This window comes from Arvicanthis niloticus, chromosome 19 (genome assembly GCF_011762505.2).
Source record: "Arvicanthis niloticus isolate mArvNil1 chromosome 19, mArvNil1.pat.X, whole genome shotgun sequence".
Classification (NCBI taxonomy): Eukaryota; Metazoa; Chordata; class Mammalia; order Rodentia; family Muridae; genus Arvicanthis; species Arvicanthis niloticus.
Genome location: NC_047676.1, coordinates 35,148,875 through 35,172,239, shown reverse-complemented (window position 1 = coordinate 35,172,239; position 23,365 = coordinate 35,148,875). Strand labels below are relative to the sequence as shown.

The 23,365-nt window shown below is 41.7% G+C and overlaps 1 protein-coding gene across 6 annotated transcripts in view; it reads right to left on the bottom strand.

Moving 5' to 3' along the window:
- Znf131 (zinc finger protein 131) overlaps window positions 1-22,790 on the bottom strand; it is a 28,674-nt gene extending 5,884 nt beyond the window's left edge. The window contains exons 1-6 of one of the 6 annotated variants that reach the window (XM_034523415.2): window positions 22,470-22,634; window positions 21,451-21,589; window positions 20,212-20,313; window positions 11,682-11,826; window positions 4,862-5,219; window positions 4,537-4,759 (exon numbers count right to left, since the gene is read on the bottom strand). In XM_034523415.2, the coding sequence (XP_034379306.1) occupies window positions 4,537-4,759; window positions 4,862-5,219; window positions 11,682-11,826; window positions 20,212-20,313; window positions 21,451-21,574 (952 nt within the window). In that variant the 5' untranslated portion in view covers window positions 21,575-21,589; window positions 22,470-22,634. Of the gene's footprint in view, window positions 1-4,536; window positions 5,220-11,681; window positions 11,827-20,211; window positions 20,314-21,450; window positions 21,590-21,793; window positions 22,026-22,054; window positions 22,245-22,469 lie in introns of those variants that run through there. The other 5 variants (XM_034523413.2, XM_034523414.2, XM_076916180.1 and 2 more) reach the window with 5 other exon arrangements.
- Between the last annotated feature and the right edge of the window lie 575 nt (window positions 22,791-23,365).

The following is a 23,365-nucleotide window of genomic DNA, read 5'->3' as shown; positions in this document are numbered from 1 at the left end:
TTTACTTCCTGCAGGGGAAGAGGACAGGATGAGTTAATAAAGACAGACATGGTTCTGGTAGATGTATGAAGTTACAAGATTCAGGACTGGTCTCTGAAGAAAAGCAAGGTGCTGGAGATGAAGGCAACAGAGTGATGCTAGTGCTAAAGTGGGGTGTGAGGGTCTTGAATACGACAGCGAGAATCTGGAAAACTAGAAAGAGATACACCGGACAAGAAGCTTACTCAATTAAGGTTTGAGACCATTTTCTCCAGCACTGTTCACCAGAAGAGCTAAAATAATTCCAAGATGAAGGCTGTTCTTAAATACAAGTAGGACCCCACTATGCAAGGAGACATAACAAGGCTAAGGTTAGGATGGGTATCAGAACTATGATAATACACTGGAGGTGGAGGGACGAGAACTGTCGAGGGCTGGGGATTCAAAGACAGCATAGTGTTTGCAGAGAATGGGACCAAGACTTCAGTGTCACTGCTCCCGTGAGGAGGCTCTGGACAATGCCAAAATAGAAGTAGACTGACACAAGTTACCAAGTCACATGTTCTTCTCTCAATGAAGCACAGCTGTGTACAGTTGCCACATGAGGGAAAAAATAGTTAACACCTACATCTAGAATTAACATTGATAAGGGCACTTTTTAATTCAAGAAACTTTGAGAAATATGCTCAACAAAATGGTTGTGTTTTATTAGTATGTGATTTTCATTACCAATGAAACTCATAAGCACAAATCGTTACAGCCTTTTGGAAAGACAATGTGGAAGGCTTCAACATGACTCAGTATAGTGCTAGCCGTTGTGGTAGCACTGCAACTGCAGCCCTGACGTAATGTGGTAGTAGGGTGAACAGAGGAAGCTCCCTGGAGCCAGCCGGCCAGTGGGTGAGCTTCAGGGTCAATGAGAGACTCTTGTCTCAAAAATAAGGTGGAGAAAGCCACCTGAAGTTGATCTCTGGCCTCCACAAGCAGGCACACACATACAAAGCAAGAGAGGTAGGTAGGTAGGTAGGAAGGGAATAAAAAAAAAAAAAAAAAATCAACCTGATATTTGCCAAGATTTCTTATAACTTGGCAATTATTTTCTTAACAACTGAATATCACAGGCCAGAAGATGGCTCAGCACTGGCTGCTAAGACTGATGGAGTTGATTTCAACTCCTGGAACCCAGACAGTGGATGGAACTAACTCCTGCAAGTTGTTCTCTCACTTGCACAGTCATGGTGGCAAGTGCACACACACCTATATGCAGCAAGCCTTTAAAAAGTATATCACAGGAGCCTGTGTAAAAAGATAAATGTAGGAGGGTGCTTACAATGTCACACTTGGCAATCTCTAGCAAAAACTTTGTTTAGAGCTACAATCACATACCCATGCTAATAGTGGTTTAGTGTCACTGTTAAGTAGCTGCAGTAGAAGAAAACAACCCCCCCCCCCCCGTAAGTGGTTCGTTGAAAAGACTGTAAGCAGAGTATCATTGCACACGTGCCTGTAATTCCAGCACTCGGGAGGCTGAAGCAAAAGGATCAGCTGGGCTACTTCATGAGAATTTGCCTCAAAAACAAAACAAAACAAAACAAACAAACAAACAAAAGCAAAAAACTCTAATATTAGACAGGCATGGTAGCACATGTCTTTTAATCACAGCACCCAGGAAGCAGAAGCAGGAGGATCTCTGAATTTGAGGCTAACCTGATCTACAAAGAGAATTCTAAGACAGCCAAGGGCTACTTTATCAAAAAACCCTGTCTCAAAAAAACCAACCAACCAGAGTCGAAAATTAAATGATACAAATCTGTGCACTGCTTGCTCATGTTTCCCTAGAATTGTGTGTGTGCTTATGATGGATCATTTGATAGTGCACAGAAGACACCTAAAGGCTGGAGGCAAATACTCTACCCTTGACCTGCTGGCCCTGCCCCAACCCTGGTGCTCTGCATGCCAAAGCAATGCCCCCCCCCCCCCCCTTATCCCCTTAGCCAGTAGCTGCTTAAGAGATCTGCTGAAGTAGGAAGGGCTCACTTTCCACTTCATGCCACTTGAACTGTGTCTATTAAACAATTAGCTTAGTAAGCCTGGTGACATCTAGAAATAGCCAGGTGCCTTTCTTTCCTTAAAGGCATGTGGACTGTTGGTTGTTCCAGTGCTTTCACTCTTTGTCTTATCCGTGGGACAGCTGCCATTATCCTCAAAACAAAACAACAACAACAACAACAAAAGCCTCAATATAAAGTGACCCACCATGTTTGTCAAATTGGCAGGAAGGGAGCCAATAAATAAGTCAATGGTGACTTATTTTCTGCACCTTTAGTGAGCAATTATTTTAAAACATGTTGAATTCACCTCAAGAGTCTCATTTTCAAATACAGATATCGAATGGACAGGGTATTCTTATTCTCCTTAACCCCTTGCTGGGTTTTGCTTGATGTTTTTTTTTTTTTTTTTTTTCCTTTTTTGTTTTTTGTTTTTCGAGACAGGGTTTCTCTGTGTAGCCCTGGCTGTCCTGGAACTCACTCTGTAGACCAGGCTGGCCTCGAACTCAGAAATCCGCCTGCCTCTGCCTCCCAAGTGCTGGGATTAAAGGCGTGCGCCACCACTGCCTGTCGCTTGATGTTTTCTTAATAAACTCCAGAGTCACCCTAACACAAGTCCTGTGGACCTGCCCTACCACACCTGCTGCCACGACCTTTAGATTACTGTGAAGGATTTCCTCCTCAGAGCCAGCAGCTTTTATTCCACACTCCTCTATTCTGCCAGTCACCTCTCTAAAACAAATCTGACCGTCTTGCTTCTACATTTAAGCCTACAAGGCCATGCTCAGTTTGCTTTGGTACTCAATGGACCCTACACCGGGCATATGGCTCTATAATCTATACGCAGCAAAGCTAACTAAGTTACTTCAGTTATCTCACATCATCTCGAGTAAGAGACAGACTACATAAAGTGCGCCAGCCCTCGCTCTGCGAAATGAAAAGCACAGGATGGAAAGGCTTCCTTCCTCTCTCGCTGCCCCGACCTATGTCGCCCACAAACCACTTGCAGACCCCTTGTGCTGCCCAGGGAGTCTGCTCTTGGTATTCCTCTACTCTGACCCAACTCTGTAGTCACCCATCCTTCTACTAGCGATGAAAATAACTTACTCTCACGCTTTCCTGACTGTGTGTCTTATTTCTTGCTTAAAAACCTGTTTCCAGGCTAACTTCTTTTCCTGTGAGTCATATAAGCAGAGCTGGAATAACAGTTTCTGAATCTATCTGATTCTTCAAGTTAAATTAGTGTACAAACAACTCGGAAGTGAGACAGCTAATTAGAAACAAAACAAAACAAAACACTAGTAGCTGTCCAAATTCCAGCAAAGAAAAATATTCTACATGGTGTATGTACCTATGTTCTCTTTCTAGTATCAACACTCCAAAAAGCCTTCATCATTGTAAGTAACAAGCCTCAAGCACAACTGTCCAGAAATCTAACACTTAGCAGCTCATGGTAAGTGATTTCTCCACACTATTATAGAGAGTTTAGAGCCTAGCAAAAAATGAAGTCACTGGTATCACTGGTAGTAGGTCCTGTACTTGACTTAGGAAACCTAAGGAAACCTAGTGGATTCCTAGCAAGAAAAGGAATCCACTGTGAATGTAGGGTGGGGGTGGAGGGATGGGGGAGAACAACACAGAACTATGTTGGCCAAAGACAGGCTTCCTGAGACCTCTTCCCAGTGAGATAACTCTTAGAAGAAAGAGTACTCCTCACCTCTCTTGGCTGTCCACTAGTCCTGACACATTAGCCATGGAGAGAGGTGGAGAGAGACAGACATAGACGACTATATTTCTCTGGGTCAAAAATATATTACTACTACTGGAAGTGTCTGCTGCACAAACAGGATATGAGATTTAACTCCAAACACCATGTAAAAAGCTAGGAAGGCAGTGTGGTGTGTAACTTCAGCATCTGGCTAGGGGGGAGGAGTGGGGAGGAGTGGGGACGTATCCCTGAAGCTCCCTGACCAGACAGTTTCGTTGAATTGACTAACTTCAGGTTCAGTGAGATTCTGCTTCCAAAAATAAAGATGAAAAGAAATACTGGAGAAAGACCTGTCATCTCTGGCTTTCACACACACAGGCCCACAGAGTGTACATATACCCACATGCAAATTCAATACCCACATACTCCTAAAGAGGATTATAAATGTATGCACCCTTAAATAAGAAAAAAAATATAAAAATGTTAGATTGCTTATAAATGTTTAGTTATGTAACATGTTAACATGGAAAACAAAAGAATAAATTCACATAATTAAAATTTAATAATTCATAGTACTTAGCAAAGAAACTATAATCTATTTTACATATTTCTTTAAAAAATATAAAATAGGGCAAGACATAAAAACAACAATCATTTTTAAGGTTGACACTGATTTGCATTTAAAGCATCAAGAAATGAGTATGTACCATGCTCATCAGAAAATAGAGGGAAAAACAGGATTTAGATTTCAAGTGAATGAAGAAAAAAAGTAATACTCAAAACAAAGTATTTGCTAATTACCTGTATGTTTTCGAAGGTGTTCTTTAAAGTGTCCAAAGTGGTCAAACTGTTTCTCACAGTACTGGCATATGTGAATTTTTTTCCCAGTTCTTTGCTTCTTACTTACTCCACCTTCTTCAAGGTGGTAACAGTTTAGGTGTTGTTTCCATGCACTCTCTCGAAGATACCTTTTATTGCATATTTCACACTTGAAACTCTCAGTGGAGTGTGATTTCATGTGTTCCTTAAAATGGTAAAACAATTTAAAGGAACGGTTACATTTCTCACAATGGAACAAGTCCTTCACATGTGACAGCTGAAGTTCCACAATTTCAATACCTTCTACCTGTTTGCTTATGGGGTCAGATGCACAGTCATCTTCGCTAATCTGCCCTTTGCTTTCACCCTGACGATACTTGCTGGTGATGTCTGCCAATAACGCGAGAGCGGACTCATCGGAGGAGCCTGTGCTCTGTATGTACTTTATAGACTGCTTGGCAGCAGCCATCTCCTCCAAAGCTTCCATGCCTTCGTCTTCCACTTCAATTGTGCCTTCAGCAATCTCCACCTCAATTTCCACAGGTTCTGATCCTGCAGACGGCAATGACTCGGTGATAACATTTGAAGTTTCTGCTATCTTTCTTTTTTTTGCCTCATTTTTTCCTGTAGTGTTTTCCTCTAATGGAGCTGAGTTTTCTTTGTTCCTGAAATATATAAAGTATAGGTTTAAAAAAAAAAATCTATAAAATCAGACTTCTTTGAAAAAAAAAAAATCAATAAACTAAATTTATATGGAAGTCAGAAAACAAAATAGGACAGCCTGAACTGATCAATTTTAAGACTTCCCTAAAAGCTGTAACCATCAAGACAATAACATTTATCCAAGTGTAGCTATATGAAGATTGATGAACAGTCAACAACAGACCAGTACTTATAAAATAAACTTCTGAAAAATCATCTGCATTTTCTCAATGGAGAGAAGCCATTCTTTTAAAAGTGGTGGTGTTGGAATATCTGGTAAGTATATTAGAGAATAGGCTTCTGCCTTGAAACTCATACCATTTATAAATAATAACTCTAAGTGGATCACAGACTAAAATGTGAGAACTAAAATCCTTAACTTTTTAGAAAACAGAGGAAGAAGTCTTACCACAGGCCCACTAACCTCTGCCTCCCACTGCCACCTTTTGTTAACATTACACAAAAGCATAAGAGACAGTATTGTGACAAGGGCATCAAACATCCAGGGTGTGCTCTGCAAAAAGTAAGCACTGCAACCCAAACCTAAGTCAAGCCAAAGGGCATCTATCTGCCATCCTCATCTAGAAAACATGGAGAAAGATGCTAAGTCAAGAAGGCCCACAACCTAAAACAGACCATTTCAGAAGTTTTCACCCTGCTGCTGAGGTGCTGGGTGGGCTGAAAACACAATATGGCAAGAAACATGCAGCTTCTAGGCTGCTTGAAACCGACAGAAAATGTGCCTTGCTTCCTGGCAGTGTGTCACCTTCCACATCTGTCTATCTTCTCTCTTCCCCTCTACCTTGATTTAAGCTGTTTTTAAGGAAAAACAAAATTCATGGTGGAGCAAAAAATCTCCTTACACACACACAATGGGGACTAAGAACAATCCAATAATGTTGGAAGCAACTCAGGCAAAGGGAAGCAGTCTCTACTCAAAGGCTTTGGGTTTTAGACTTGACCCTAGTCATGGCTACAAGGTACAATTTCTCTGAAAACAATTAGCATGCTGCTGGTCACTTATTGAAGTTGATACCCAACCTGTGGAAAGCTGAAGTCTTCCAGCCTGAAAGTCTCATTTTGTATGAGTCAACCAGACTTTGTGACTAATACGGTAAGAGGTGTCCAGCAAGTCTCTTTCTTTGGTCAGAAGAAATGCTTAGTTTGAAAAGTGGTTGGCCTGTTGTTGCATGTGTTTAGCCTCAACAGCATCTGTGAAGTCAAACTAGACATGGCAGCAATGCTTTGTAGACAGAAGTTTACACTGTCACCATAAATCTGACCAACACTCCTTATGATTTATCTTGCCATTTACTGACACATGGGCTGTTGCCAGTGGCTTAACTATTTGGTGAGCTAACTTGAAAGGCATGGCACACTGAAGACAGCTACTTTGAAAGCCACAATCATTAGGAAAAAAGAGTGGTTTTGGAAACTTCCTGAGTCACTCATTATATGTCCATGACGAATAGCCATTCTCTAAGAAGACTAATCAATTGGTGGAAGCAACCTATTAAATAAGCAAGCCTGCTCTGCCGACTGTCATTGTTAATGCCAAGAGCCAACATTGTGAATGTGTTAACACATTCACCATCACAAACTGGTCTTGAAAAAGGCTGCCGGTCTGGCAGTGAGGCAGCAGCACCTCATAGGATGCTGTTACTTACAAACTGACACTCATCTGGGACCTTACTCCTGTGCTGCTCCAGTCTGAACAGCTAGCTGCTTCAGGCCTCAGGACTATGATCCATAACACCATGTCATGTTTGCCTTCCGAGATTATCTAGTCTGAAAATGGTGCTTCTCTATCACAAAAGCACTATGGTAACTGGATAAGAGGAAGGTGTTAGGCTCGCATGCTTCCTACCTCCAACAGATACTGCTATTTGAGTTCTTACAATAACCTCCTCAAACACTGACTCAAAATGATTTCGTACTCCACTTCCCTCAGCTCCTCCTTGTCCAAAAATCTGAGTAAGGCAGGTTGGTCATCAAGTTCAGCTGTCCCCACAAAGGGATCATCTCTTCTCAGCTGCTTCCTGAGTAATGATGAAGACAAAAAGGAGGGGAGGCTTATATAAACCTAATTAGAAAATAAGGATTCTGCCCTGAATATTCTTTGACAATTTTTTCCCCCAATAGCAACTATGGGGCAATAAAGTTGGCGTCTCTTTCAGATAGGGGTTTATAGGATTCAAACTTAATTCTACTTTAATCATCTGGATTCTCTTATTAGAATCTTTTATCATAGGAATAAAAATCACTGGACCAAGCAGCACATTTATAACGGCATGTATGAAGCCAAGTGGGAAACATAACAGGTCTCTAAATTATGTAAAAGTGCGCTAATATTTTCTATGCAAGTTCTGGGCAGGAGTGAATGACTAGAAAGGAGTAAGTTACAGTTGCTCAACTAGGACATTAATTTTGTGGGGTGGAGGGAAAGCAGCAACTGCAGGAGGTATGTGAGAGGGAGAAACATTACATCTTTCAGAACCCAGGCCTATAACATGGGCAATTGCCACCGAACAGATAGTAAGGTGTCTTGTGATAAATAAGAAAACTTGAACTGACTACCTTTAGACAGCCCTCCAAAAAATACAATTAGCATTCTCTCTGAACTGCAGGCAATGCCAACCTGTTTCCCTAGTGAAGTGGGCCTTAAATTTGTAGGTGCAAGGTAGGCAGATGATGTTTACTCAAATTCTGTTGATAGTAGTCTTAAATAAGCCTAGTGAGAAAAACTGAATGGATTAGGTCACAGTCCCCACTGATAGATTTACCACTGACTAATGAAAGGCAATGATGAGGAAAATCCTCAGAAGCCAAGAAAACACAGAAACAAGAATATTGCTGGGAAACTTTTTTTTTTTTTTGTTTTTTTTTTTTGTTTTTTTCGAGACAGGGTTTCTCTGTGTAGCCCTGGCTGTCCTGGAACTCACTCTGTAGACCAGGCTGGCCTTGAACTCAGAAATCCACCTGCCTCTGCTTCCCAAGTGCTGGGATTAATGGTGTGCACCACCAGCGCCAGCTGGGAAACTCTTCATGGATCTCTCATGACGTTGCATAATTTATAACAAATACAAAGACGTTTTACTTTGGATCTGTTTTCAAAGTAGTTTCTATACACAACAGCTTAAAAACATAAAGTCTGCCTGTTTCAAAGTGGAAAGCAGATAATGTCCACAACAATGATATCAATAAATTTCAAAACAATGATGAAATTAGGTAAGACCTACTCTATTCGCATAATAATAAAGACTGAAAAAGGAGGACTGGATTGTCATACTCATTAAGTTGATAATGTTTTTATGGGTATGTTAAAACTGCATCTTTTTAAATCTTAAATTTTTTTTTACAAGACATATTCATTTTATGTGAGTATTTTACCTACATGTATGGTTACCACATAGGTAGGTAGTACCTGCAGAGATCAGAAAGGGGAACAGATTTCCTGGAACTGGAGTAAGGGATGGTTGTGAACCACCATGTGGGTGCTGGGAAATGAACCCAGATCCTCTGCGAGAACAAGTGCTCTTAATCGCTGAGCCATGCTTCCAGCCCCTTAGTCTGTACTTTTATATTTTATGTGCTGCCTACTATTCATATCTATGAACCATATACCTGCCTTGTGTCCACCAAAGCCAGAAGAGGCCATCAGATCTTCTGGAACTAGATTTACAAATGAGCAAGAGTCACCATGCGGGTAGCGAGGATCAAATCTGGGTCCTCTGGAAAAGCAAGCAATGCTCTTGACCACTTAGCCACCTCTCCAGCCCCTCAAACCACACACTTGAAATAAGGCTTAGCAGCACATGTTTACCACATTAAGCCTTATTAAACTCTGAAAACAGGGCTGCAGAGATGGCTCAACTGAGTTTGATCTCTAGTACCTGCATAATGCACAGACCAACTACTTGAATATGTCCTTTGACTTCTGGCATTCGTGCTGTGGTACATACACAACATACATATATTCATTCATATTCATATTCTCTCTCTCTCTTTTTCTCTCTCTCTCTCTCTATATATATATACATATATATATATATATATATATATATATTCAAGACACAATGACTCACATATATACATCCATAGATGGAAGAGATGCTAAGAAGCTTACATTTGATTCTGGGGACCCAAGTGACAGCATGTATGCTGCCCCTCCCCCTCCCCCACAAATGAATAAATACTTAAAAATATTTGCAAGGTTTTAAAAAATAATCCTTAGCAATACTCAGTGTACTGGCGAGGATTCAATAAAACTGCAGTCCCTGTGTACCAGCAAAGCCACTGTGTCTAAAGGCTTGCACACTGAACTTTAAATGTTCACTGAACATTATCATGCCCACTAACTTATATACAGCAGCATCTAACAGTGAAACACTGGGAAAATAACCCAAATGTCATTCATACTATCATTTATGAACTACTACTATGCAATAAAAATGAATGCAGTAACAGCACATTATAGACAGACCTCTAAAATACAATACTAAATGGAAAACAGCAAAGACTTTAGAAGGTACTGAAATTAAACCACAGACCGGAAACTGCCATCTACACGCAAGCCTCAGCACACATCTTTCCTTTGCTAATCAATCCCAGGCGTCTGTCAGGGAAGACTAGGCTGGTTTGGACTGGCATATATCCACAAATGCCAACATGCTATGTACCAGGTGTTGGGGATCAGAAAGGATACACACCAAGTTCTTTTCAAAGAAGTATAATTTTGAACTGTCAAATCAACTAAAAGAAACGTTATTGGGGTCTGCAAAGATGGCTGAGAAGAGCACTACTTGCTCTTCCAGAGGACCTGGGTTCAATTCCCAGCACCTCCATGGCAGCTTACATTAAATTAAACTCCAGTTAAAATTCTTCTAGTCTCCAGAACACCTCATGTATGAGGTATAGAAACAAACATGAAGGCAAAACACCAATACACATAAAATAAAAATTAAAATTTAAAAATGTTATTTATGGACAATTACAATTCAATTTATCTCTTGGATTTATTCCCAATTTCATCTCTCGACTAAACCATACCAGTGAGTTGGATTGAATCATTATGTTCCCTAAATGAATGATCTCCAAAACTGTGCTGTTGGAATGCTAACGGCCTATATTAAATCATTATTAAAAAAAAAGAGAAGGAGGAATGAGAAACCAAATAATACCAAGAGGTAACAATAAAGTAATAATTCATACATCTGGAATACAATATGACAGACTCCATTACAGCATTTTACAGGTGTTAATTTAGCCTCAAACAATTCTATGTAAAAAGTCAAATTATTACGCCACCTGACAGGAGCTGAGCACTTCACTAAATCCAGTGACAGAATGGGGGTAACCCAGAGCAATGCTGAGCACTCAGTGCATTGCTCTATATGTGCAGATGCTCAGTGTCTTGTTTACTGTATCCTTTAATATTTTCTGAATGCTTCTTATAAGAAATTCTGGGAGTTTTTTGTTGTTGTTTTTTTCAAGACATGGTTTCTCCTTGCGTAGGCCTGGCTGTCCTGGAACTCACTCTGTAGACTAGGCTGGCCTCAAACCCACAGACCTCTGCCTCTTGAGTGCTGGGACTAAAAGCATGTGTCACCAAGTAGGAACTCCTTAGCGATGGAGCTTTCCCCACTGAATACTATGTATTCCCCTTTGCAGCTGGTACTTGAGAACTGAGATGAAGATTTACACCACTTAGTGCGTATGCAGAGTGCATAACAAGCTTTAATATAAATACATTTAGATTGTAACAGTTATAATAGTTTGGCCACTGTGGTGGTTTGAACAGAACTGGCCCCCACAGGCTCACAGATCTGAATGCTTGGTCATTAGGGAGCAGCACTACTTGACAGGGATTAGGAGGTGTGGCCATGTTGGAGGAACTCTTGTCACTGGGGTGGGCTTTGGAGTCTCAAATACTGCTGCCTACAGATCCAGATGTACACCTCTCAGCTACTCTCCAGCACCATAGCTACCTGTGTGCTGCCACGCTTCCAGCTATGACAAAGAACTAAGCCCCTCAAACTGTAAGCCGGCCCCAATTAAATGCATCCCTTTGCTGTGGTCATGGTGTGTCTGCTGCAAGAGAACTTTGACTAAAACAGCCATTTATTGCCTTACTCTCATCTGGCCTATTTATTTTTATTAACATTCTTAGTATAATTCTCATCCAAATTCAGCAAAGGAATTTCTAGAACCCAGAGGCTACCCTGAAGAGCTGCCTAGACTCTCTTATTACATACCAGAGATGCTACTTTAATCTTAGGAGCTCTTACTTAGGAAACCAATGCCAATGGAAAACCAAATCACTATCCAGATGTTAGTTTTAGGATGTCACTACTTAATGATACGACATATACTCTATAGTATTAACTAACAGTGTCATTAGCATTCCTGAAGAAATAAACAATTACCTGACTTCAAGTGCTTTAATAGCTTCCAGCATTTGGAGAAACTCTGCTGCTTTCCACACGTCATTGGCTTCTTCTTCCCCTTGTATCATTAATTTTGCTGTGTATGTGAACTCAATTAAGTGACGAAAAGCCATTTTACTAACACCTGTAAAAAAGATGCACAGTACCATTAGTTCACATTAATTCAAACTTCACACTGCATAGTACAGAAACTACTCGGGATTTGACTGTTTCTTTTCTTTCTGAAAATCTTCAGAATTCTAATCACAATATCCTAGTCACATTCTGGTACTACTTATCAAGCTAAGATCTCATGCTCTTCTTTGCAGCCTGACAAGCCCACTCCAGCCCCGAACCCCTTAAGGTTTAACTTATTTCAAATTATGCATATGTCTGTATAAGCTAGAAGCCCTGGACCTCCTGGAGCTGCCTGGTATAGGAGCTGGGATTTGAACCAGGTCCTCTGGAAAAGCAATATTCTCTTAACTGCTGAGCCACTTCTCCAAATACCACCCCTTGCCTATGAATTTGACAATTTCAGATGGTTATATAAGAGGATAGTTTATCATTTATTTTTTTTAAACTGGCTTAACATTTTCAAGGTTTATATACATTGTTGCATATGGCAGAACTTTTAAAGGCTAGTATTCTATTTTGTATTAGCATAAATTTCCTTTATTCATTAGCCTGCTGATGAACACTTAGGTCATTTCTACATGTTGGTTACCATGAATGGTGCTGAAAAGAATCTGGACGTGCAATAAAGAAAATCTTTAGTGTGTTACTGTGAGTGTGCATGATACATGAATATATGTGTCAGTGTGCTGTAGAGGTCAACTGTGGGTTCCAGGAACTGAACTCAGGTTGTTAAGCTTGCACTGACTGCTGTTGTTCACTGAGGCATCTTGCTGGCCAAGGAAGACAATTCTTTTACATGGATGCTCAGATATGGAATTACTAGATTCTGTGTGTAACCAAAGATGAAATATCCCTCCTAAAGGCTCAGGTGTTAACAGCTTGGACCCCAGCAGGTGATGTTACTCAGACTGGATCCTGAGAATGCTTCTTCAAAGCCGGATGGGATATTAAAGAGATGGGGCTTAAGTTATTCTGTCTTGCAGTCTTTGTGCAGCTTTTGTCTGTATACAGATGACACCTGACTGTTCTTCACTGTACACTGTTTTCCATGGTGCACTTCTATGAAAATATTATAAACTCATTCATGGACAGGAAGCATTTATATACTAAAATGGCTTAAGTTACAGAGTAAGGGCTCAATATATGTTGAATCAGTTTTAAAGGGCTGGTAAGAGGAAGGTCCTTCTTGCTTACGCCACAGGCCTCTGCTTTAGCACCTACTCTTGGTGCCAGGATTCTCTGTCCTACCACAACCTCTAACTCTGAGCCAGAGCAAACCTCCCTGGGAAAGCTGCTCAATACATATGCTGTCTCTACTTTTAAGTTTTTGGAATAATTCTTGTTTTCCAAAGCAGCCTCTCTCATTTCCAACTTCTCTTCCTGTCTTCTGCTTTGATAGCTGTCTTCACAAATGTATGTGATACTTTCTAGATTTGACTCAATTAATGAAGTGGAACATGCTTTATATCCTTAATGACCATCTGTATTTCTTTTCTGGAGAAGTTTCTACTTAAATTCTTACTCTGTTTTTAAGTTTGTAACTTTTAACTTTGAGTTGTCTGGGTTCCTTCTCAGATAGATCCTCCGTGTCTAAGCATCTCCTCCATTCTGCCTTGTGTTCTCTCCAATCCTGTGTCTATGCTCTGGTTGCCTGTGATCGTAAGTGTCCTATTCATGGAATGCTCTGCCTAAGTCTTGCTGTATTGAGAGATAATTAGTCAACATGGTATACCACACCGAGTTTTGCACAAGAGTATCCTTGAATCATAGGAACAAATCTTAGTTGGTTGTGGCAAATGACCTTTTTAATTAATATGCTACTGAATTTGGTTTTCTATTATGTGCCTGTGTATGTGTATAGGGTGAGAGTGTTCAAGTACAGAAGACAGGACAATGTTTACGGTGTTTTCCTTCCATCTTAATTTGAAGCAGACATTCTTTTGTTTCTATTACTGTGCTGTTGAACTTTAGGATAGCTGGCCAACTCTCCAGCTTTCAGCCAATTCTCCACTCCATCACCCTTTGGAGTACAGAGATTACAGATGCTTGCTTGCTACTCTATCTGTAGGTTCTAGGAATCAAATTCAGAAAGGCTTTCTTTGCAAGCTGTTTCCTTGCTGAGCCATCTCCCTAGACTTCTTTTTTTTTAAGCCTTAAACATGTTATAACCCCCCTGTTTCAACCTCCAAGTAATGGGGTGACAGTTCACAGACAATGCTTGGTACCAGAGTCATACTGGTCTCAACTGAATCTGGAAGTGTTCAATTGTTTTTAAACACATGTTATTTATATGTGTACACACACAGGTGTCTGCAGAGACCTAAAGAAGTGAACAGATCCCCTAGAACTGGAGGTATAGACAGTTATGAGCCATTTGACATAGGTGCTGGGAATAAGACTCAGATTCACTGAAAGAGCAGTTACGTACTCATAACTGCTGAGCTATCTCTCCAGCCCCTTTCTCAATTTTTTGAAAGATGGCACAAATTCTTTAAATGCTTGACTGATTTTACTAATAAAGCCATCTGACTCTAGACTTTTGTTAGGAGGGTTTCTGATAGCTAATTCAATCTCCACAGGAGGTCCTTCATCATTTAATAACAAAACCTTTAGTATTTTCCACAGGCTTAATTCTGCAACTGTTTTGGTAAGTTACTTTACAGAACTCTTTTCATTGCAACCCACTTTGGAGAAATAAATTTTGATCTGTACACTGACCTCTTGAGTGTCTAACAGGGCTTCCAAACACAATTAAGTTATCTGGTCCAGGTATGGTGGCACACACCCTTGATTTCAGCACCCACCAGTCAGGAGGGCCTCTCAGTGAGTTAGAGGCCAACCCAGTCTAACAAAGTGAGTTCCAGGCCAGCAAGGACTACATGATATAGTGAAGCCTGTCTCAAAACAAAATCTTTCAAGTTTTGTGTTTAAATCTAAATAACAAAATGACATTACTTCTGTCTTCCCTTAAAGCTAGGTAGCTAGTATTACTGTCAGTCTAGCTAAAGAAACAATTTAAAAAAGGCTACTTAAAACTGCAAAGAAAAAAACTTAACAGATTTTAATAATTTCCAGAACAAATGCCTAAGTTTAAACTGCAAACAATATACAACTATTAATCACAAACTTTTTTGTTTCATTTACATTGTATATCTAAATGTGGCCTATAGTCCATAGTTATAGAGTCACAAGCTACTAAGTAAGCAAACTAAAAGTAACTGGATTGCTCAAAGGCCAACACTCTTTGGTTCCCTAAATTAATTCTCATCTGTCATTGCCTTGATTTTGCTTTGCTGAGGGATAAATGCAGGTGGCTTCTTTGACACATGCCAGGTTACCAAGTCAAAAACAATCTTGTATCTCAGACCTTTCTCATCCTGGAGCTCAGACTGACCTCCAACTCACAGCAATATTCTTGCTGTAGTTTCCTGATGAGATTACAATCAAAAGCACTAGATGTCTAAGACTTACAGTAACAGAATGTCAAAATTAGGTCTGTTTTGTCTCCATCCCTGAACCAACATTGAGTGGTAGATGTCCTTGAAACACTATAAAGCTATTTGGCCACTTTATACTAGAGGTAAACACAGAAGTCTTTTAGGAATTTTGACTAAAAGTTTCAAACTACAAAAGTCCCTTCTAAATATAATGTTTAAATAGTTCTATAATAAAATTAGATATTTTTAATCAAACACATAGACAACACTTATCTTACATCAGGCATGGTATCAAATTATTCACAGAATCTTTATAACATGACTATGATATACTGATTAAATGATTAAAAGTTAGGTGCAAACCTAAGTAGTATGACTCCTAGGTCTATGAACAAAAGACAAACTTTTCCTGTTCCTTGAAGTCTGAACATCCCTGGTCTTATTCACCACAGATCTACATAATTAAGACCAATTATTCTTCTGCTATTAAACAAAAGCTCTAGCCATCTATTTGTAGAAAACACTACATGCTATGCTGTTTAAAGCTGTCAAAAGGGCTGGAGAAATGCGTCCACTGTTTCCAGACCACCTGGCCTGACTCAATTTCTAGCACCCACTGCCTTCTCAAAACTTTTTTTCTCAAAACAGGGTTTCTCTGTATAGCCCTGGCTGTCCTGAAATTCAGATATCCACCTACCTGTGCCTCCCAAGTGCTGGGATTAAAGTTGGGTGCCACCACGGTCCCGCTAGCTCAAAACTTTTAAATTTCTGTTTCAGAGGACCTGACACCCCTTTTTGGCTCTGGTGGGCATCACACACATGTAGCTAACAGACATACATACACCAAAATATTCATATACACCAAGTAAAAATGTAAGTCTTTTTAGAAAAAGAAGCTATAAGAGCCGCATCATAGCTTGGAGCTTGCCCTCTTAAACTGGGCTTACAGATATTTTCTCACAAAACACACACAATTAACATTCAGAAAAAAAAGGTTAGAAAACATTGTTGAAGTGAAACTTACAAGAAAAATTTGAAGGTTTCTAGAGCTTTGCGTTTTTATTGCTCTTGCAGAGTCCTGTCTCTAGCCATTTCCCATCTGGATTAATCAGAATCACCTGTCCTATGGGCTTCAAGCAGGGTTCCCTGATCTTCTGACTCAAACCTAGGAATGTTATTTGTTTAGCTTAAAATAAGCACTTACAGTTTTGTTGCTTATTTTCTGTGATCAGCTCAGACTGTCCTAGAACAAAGCACCCACCTCACTGATTAGTTAATATAAATCAACCCTGTCGAGGGAGGAGGTGAAAGATAGTATGGCTGTGAGAAATGTAACCTCGTCTTTTAGGATTAGACGACTCTCATCAATCCTTTATTCTTAGAAGAACTATTCAGGGTGGGAAGAGCAACTTTTCTTAAGAGATTACCTAAGGAAAATGCTAAAAAGCACTTAACCTCAGTCATCTCATAGGGGCACTATTTAACATTCCTCTAGATGGGATTTAAAAAAAAAAATCATACTCAAAACAACTTTTAGCTGGGTGTGATAGCACATGTCTAGCAATCGGGAGGCCAGTCTGGTCTATTCAGTGAGTTCAGGACAGCAGAGGCTATGTAGAGATCCCGTCTTCAAACAAGCCCAACAATTCCTTTGCTGGCTTGCCCTTGACAATTAGGGATGAAGTTTTCTGGACATGATAGAATTGCCAAAAGAGAAATTTTAGAACTATAGTTTCAAAAGCAGAAAAAGAGTGAACTTAGAAAATTAAGTTTTCTTTCTGAATAGGGACTAGATGTCTCCTGAAGATAGTATGTGGATAAAATCCCAGTCACAAAGCTGAACATGTATGTAACTGGCTTCAGGAGCAACAATTTTTATTCAAAGCCAAAGAGAGGATGGGACTGTATTTCTACTCAAACATATTTTCATCAAGAAACTACAAGTCACTGTTCACATTTTACAGATGGGGATTCTAGTTCCAGCTGAAATAGAGAAAGAGAAAGCACAAGTACAACCCAGCCCATCTTGTCCACTGATTAAACGTGCAGCTCATGAAGAGAAAACACAGCAAACACACAAGGACTCTAAAAAGAGCTGACCAGAAAGGGAAATTAGACTCAAATAGCAGAGTCTTAGGGCTTTTATTTTCCCTCCCAAATATCCTGGCTTAGACATAAGGAAAGCCCAAATCTCACAGCTGAGCAATGGGTATAAACAGAAAAAAAACCTACGAGAGAAATTCTAAAGAATCAAGCAACGTAATAAAAGGTGTGGGTAGGAGGTACTTGGTATTATTTTTCTCTCAGCAACATTCAAAATATGCTGTAATTCTAAGTCCTGTACTCTGAAAGCAGTACAACAATGTTCATGTGTTTGAGATCTTGTAGCCCAAGATGGCCTCAAATTTCCCACCTCTTGTCCATCTCCCTAGAGATGGGATTACAACTGGGATTGGCACTTTGCCAGAATTATAAAGATTTTGAAACTAAATTCAAATTGGATGCAGAGCCAAGAGGGTGTCTGAACCCAGACAGGTTGACTGCGTGCTGGAGCAAACAATTAAAAACAAAAATAGTCTCTAAAGGAGAAGAGCACCTACTCTTACACCAAATGCCCATGACATAATCTAAAACTTTATAGTCTTTAAAAAAAAAAAAAAGCCATATCATTCAAGGTCTTTTAATAAACAGTAAATCTAAGACCCAAACTCAAGTGTTCTAATACATGCCCAGAACTTTACAGCAGGTGACCTACGGAGAAAACAGCAATTTCAGAGTTAAGGGTTAAATGATAATAACCATTTTTTCTTTTAAACATGAACCCAGCCAAATAACAAGAAAAAGTATTTCCCACTGTATTTTGCAATTTAGTTATTGAAAGTGAATGTACACTACTCTCTAATAGATGTAGGTCAGGGGTACTGAGAGAGAGAAGAAAAAACCCTTTCCAAGGCTGCTTTCCCAATTAGCAATAAGTACTCTAGCCTGAGCCAGGGTTCCGAAGGTTAGGTGTGGGGAGGGGCCTCAGTGTGCCCACTGTACAGGTGTGAGGACTGGAGTTCAGAGCCCCAGAGCCTATGCAAACAGCGGGGAGATACAGCAATCTGCCTGTAAGAACTCTGAGAAGATAGTGGCAGGGCTAGCTCAACTAGCCAGCTCTGGGAGCAACTGTGAGACCCTGCCTCAAGGAACAAGGTGGGCAGCCATCAATAAAGCCAATGATGTTGGCCTTTGGCCCGGACTATGCACAGGCTCAGGAATACCCACCATTACCCCCCCCCACACACACACACATACTTTGATAACCTTCATCTAGTATAGCTGACTCCACTCTGAAATGGACAAACCCCATTCTCCTCATCACAATACACCACCCATACTAACGATCTCTTTAATGTTTTTTGCACTTCTTTTAGATTGTTGCTGTATTTTCAAGCACTTTCAAGGAATGCTATATTCATAAATTTTTCAGCTCTTGGATCTAGCACACTACATAACACTACAGGTAATCAATCAATATGATGAATAACTAGCTCCCACCTATGAAGCTTTGGCAATACACCAAGTCCGCCAGGTGACAGATTTTCTATTTGCATTACTTCAACTAATTGCCATAAGCTAACCTACTTTTAGATGAGAAGACAAACACACAACTGAGATGAAGTTACTTTTTAGCTACTTAACTTCAAGCCTCCAGCTGACTGACTTGGCAGGCAGCAAAAACAGTACTATCTAGACAGCTAAAGTCTCACTGGCAATTCCTATGGATGTCCAGTAAGCCTGTGCTGTCTCTCATACATAATCAAAAAGCAATTTACCTGCTGATACAATAACCTAATTATATCAAAATGAAAGTTGTAACTCTTTTCTTTATTCCCCTAGGTATCATTTCTCCCCAAGAAAAGTTTCTAAGCAACCCACCCAGAATAAATAATATGTACTAAGTAAAAAAGACAAAAACAAAAAACAAAAAACAAAAAACAAAACAACAACAACAAAAAAAACCCTAGAACTCTGAAAGAAGATTCTGTTTTACATATATATTTATTTCTAACTGCTTTTAGAATATGATGAGATATTGGGGTTAGTACTGTAGTAGCAAAAGATAAAGGATGATAATTAATAGTACAAACTAAATGTCTAGCTAGGCAACCTTTGTTTCTTTTTTTTGAAAACTTTGTAAACTGCAGGATCCCCATAAGCAAAATACCACCACTTACTTTTCCAAAGAGTAACATGAGCCCCATGCAAGACACAAACTACACAGCACAATGCCTGCCATTTGGCCTGCTATTTGAGAAAAAGTCAATCATTTGCTTTCTTTCTTTCTTTCTTTCTTTTTTTCTTTTTTTTTTTGTTGTTTTTCAAGACAGGATTTCTCTGTGTAGTCCTGACTGTCCTGGAACTCACTCTGTAGACCAGGCTGGCCTCGAACTCAGAAATTCGCCTGCCTCTGCCTCCCAAGTGCTGGGATTAAAGGTGTGCACCACCACTGTCCTGCTATTTGCTTTCAAAGTAATACCTAATAACTGATGGCCCCCTCTCTCCTAAACATTATACAACCTAAGTTTCATCTTCTTTAGTCTTCCCCATATAATAAATGATAGCCTGTCATTTGTACCCATTAGTACACCACTACTTCTGATAGTCAGAAGTCTCTCCCGTAACTTAAAATATCTCTACCATCTCTAACATCCCTAAAGCATAAGGTCACTAAAACAGAGATGGTAGTTTCCATTTATGCATGCTTTGAAAACGACAGTGGATCCTGGTTTCAGCAATGGGCCAGACTTGTTAGAAACCAGTATTCCAAATACTTTCTTAAAAGAATTCTCAAGTAATAAAAAACCACGTATCTAGCTGTCTACTAGCAACTACTGGTATTTATTTCCCAAGAAGTATTGTTAAATCAACCAGTTACTTTTGCTAAGTACTATGTGGGAAATGCCACTTACCTTCAATTTCAACCAAAGGTTCTTGAGTAAACTCCTGAAAGAATTTGTAGAAGAACTTACTGCAGGCAGCCAAAACAGCCTTGTGGGCCTTAAAATGATGTCCTGAATAAGGGGGTGGGGTGGAGTGAAGAGATGGAGAGAAAAAAAAAATCATACACTGGCACCAAAATCAAAGTTAAAATTATGAAATGTATAAAGAAAACCTTTCTTCATAAAATACACATCCACATAAATTATTAGAAAAAAGCCAAACTATTCCTGCCAATTATCTTGGGAATATTTAATTTTAATTAGACATGAATCTAAACCTTTACTTCAAAGACTTGGTCAGTTGTTAAGTAACACATCTCTTCTAGCACTTTCTGTTCCATTCAATTAAGCAGCAAGGTATATTTAATCCCACTGAAACTGCTAAATACGGGCTGGAGAATTGGTTTAGTGGTTAAGAGCAACAGCTGCTCTCCTGAGAAGCCAGGTTCAGTTCCCAGCACCCACAAGGGCAGCTCACAACTGTTTGCAATTCCAAGGGACTGAGACACTCTTCTGACCTCCTCAAACACCAGTCAGGCACATGGTGCACTTATGATGTATGTGTGCAGGCAAAACACTCATACACAGAAAATAAAATGAAATAAAGTGCTCAATATGACAATGCAAAAGTTCACAAATCATTTAGAAAGATGAGGGGAAAAAAGCACAAAGCCAATGTGCTTGGTACAGGAAATGTTTCAACGTGCCTAATTATGTTTTAGTCACTTATAGGGGGTTGTGAGTGTGTAGCCATGGTTTCTCTTCCACTTTCCTTTCCACACCATTTTGGAAAACTAGAATGAAAACTTCCCAAATGATTCTTGGGCTGGACTCCTCAAAGCAGCTTGCTAAGAACAAGCTTATTAACAAAACATTGGAGACTGCCTCCCTGTCTGACCAAGCATTTGGAGGTATCTTCTCTCTCCTCGGGGCATTTATCTTAACACTTCAGTGTGCAATTATACAACTCGAGCAGGCTGTAAGAAGTTAAACTGTGATGCACATCAGACTAGACTAAAATCGAGACTAGCCAACCAGCTTTCTGCAGCATGGTCTACGTGAGCAACACTGACAGGCGCCCTCCCGGTTCCGATGCAAACCCTCCACAGACTTTGGAAGAGAGCCCGGAGAGGGTGGGTACAAAAAGGCGGGCAGTGAGAGAGAACTGAAGCTTCAATTTTTTTCTCCTCTGCCCACTACCCTACCCACCGTCGACAATCAGGGTGATGTCTGTAAACCGGTCCTGCTCCCGCTGTTCATTCAATCGGTCCAAGATCATTTTATGATGTTCGGGAAACTCCTGAAGGCATTCCATCGTTTCTTCAGCCTCCATGGCCGTCGGGGTGCTCTACAAAAGAGGAGCATGATAATGTACACCCATGAGCTCGGGTTGACACAAAAAACCCCTACAGCAGAAACAAAACAAAACCCAGGAACCGGGGAAGAAGGGGGAGGGGGAGGCCGAGAGCAAGGCTGGGGAAGAAGAAAGGCGAGCCGAGCCGCCGCCGCGCGTCGCGGGCCGGAGTCGCGGCCGCGGGACTCCGAGCCTGACCTAATTGGAGTCTGGAGACGCGAGCTGGAGCGGGGTGGGCACAGTGCCGGAGGCTCAGGGCGCCCGGGAGCGCAAGTCCAGCCGGGGAGGACCCCGAACAGCCTCGCCGGCCTCCCAACGGCCCGCCAAGACTTCCGCCCGGCCCAGGCGGCCGCAGCCCCAGCCCCGGTCCGGCCCGCGGCCCACAACGACTCCCCGGGTCGCCTCTCCCTCCGGCGCCCTCCCTCCTCTCCCCCCCGCCCCGACCCGGCCGGCACTCACTCAGGGAAGGAGGAGCGGCCCGGGCCTGCGCGTCACTTACGTCGACGTGCTGCGTCACCACGCCGGACGCACCCGGAGCGCCAATCCCCGCAACGCCTGGCCACGCCCCTGCGGGCCCTGTGGGGAGGGGGGAGGGAGCCCCCGGGGGGATTCGGGGCTCCCGCGCGGCGCCCGCGTGCGAAGGCTCCGTGGGCTGCTGCGGCTTCTCCCGGTAGAGCAGGGCAGTCTCAGCGCCGGAAAGACTGAGACCCTCGGGCGCCGCGTTCTCGTAGCCCGTCCGCCCCCACCGGGCCCTTAGCTGCACTTCCGACCGCGAACTCCTAGAAAACTGGCTCGGCGGCCCGGGACGCTTATATTCCGCGGCCCCGCCCAGCTCCGCCCCCTTTCCGGAGCCGAGGTGGGCCCGTGTCCTTACCTAGCTGGCGCCGGGTCCGCGTGCCTCTCTTTCCACGCTCTCCCCTCCCGTGACGCAGCTGCTCGGGTGCCCAGGCAGCTCCTCGCCCTCCATTTTCACCTCCACCGCAGGGATGCTCTGTCCGCAAACCGGTCCTGCCGACGCACTCGCGCCCTGGGCTCGGCGGCCGCGGGGGCGAGCACGCTCGGGCGCCGGGGATCTCTCTCTCTCCCCAAGGTTCCGCCCTGCGGTGGCAGCACGTGTCTGCAGACTCACAGACCGGGTCAGCCTGCAGAGAGATCCAGTTGTGATTCCTTCATCACAACTCTCCGCACCCGCCCCTAAAGCGGCTGGAGGCTGCCAGTTAGTTTCACGTGGCCGGCTCACTCATTCATCCCAAGAAAGGCACGGCTGAGGGTAATGCTCTGATAGTTAACGTGTAGTAACCGTTAAACTCGATGAGTTGGAGAATAAAAGTCTAATGGAAATCATCAACTAGTGTGCGAGAGTGGATGTAATCACTTCAACGGCTACGATTTGAAGCGATGCCGTGGTAGTCACTGTTTTAAGATTAAGAAAACCGCTGAGTTGGGCGAGCACACGTGCTTTCTACATTGTAACTTTAGTCTGAACAGAGGTTCGGGTCTAAACAGCAGAACATAGGTTCGGTGTTCCGAACGAGGTAATCTGGAGAGTCCAGGAAAGCCAGCAAAGCGGTGTGAGTTCGAGCCAAACATATATAGCACATGCAGCCTTGAAGGTCAGAGTGTTCCTTTTGCTGGGACAGGCACGCGACAGCCTTAAGGGTCCAAGATATCCGAGCTTCTTACCATTTTAGGAGTGGAATCCTTGAAAGTCCAGCAGGAAGAGAATGGAGATGAGAGGAGTTGTTATGAGGGGGACAACTAAGTAGACAT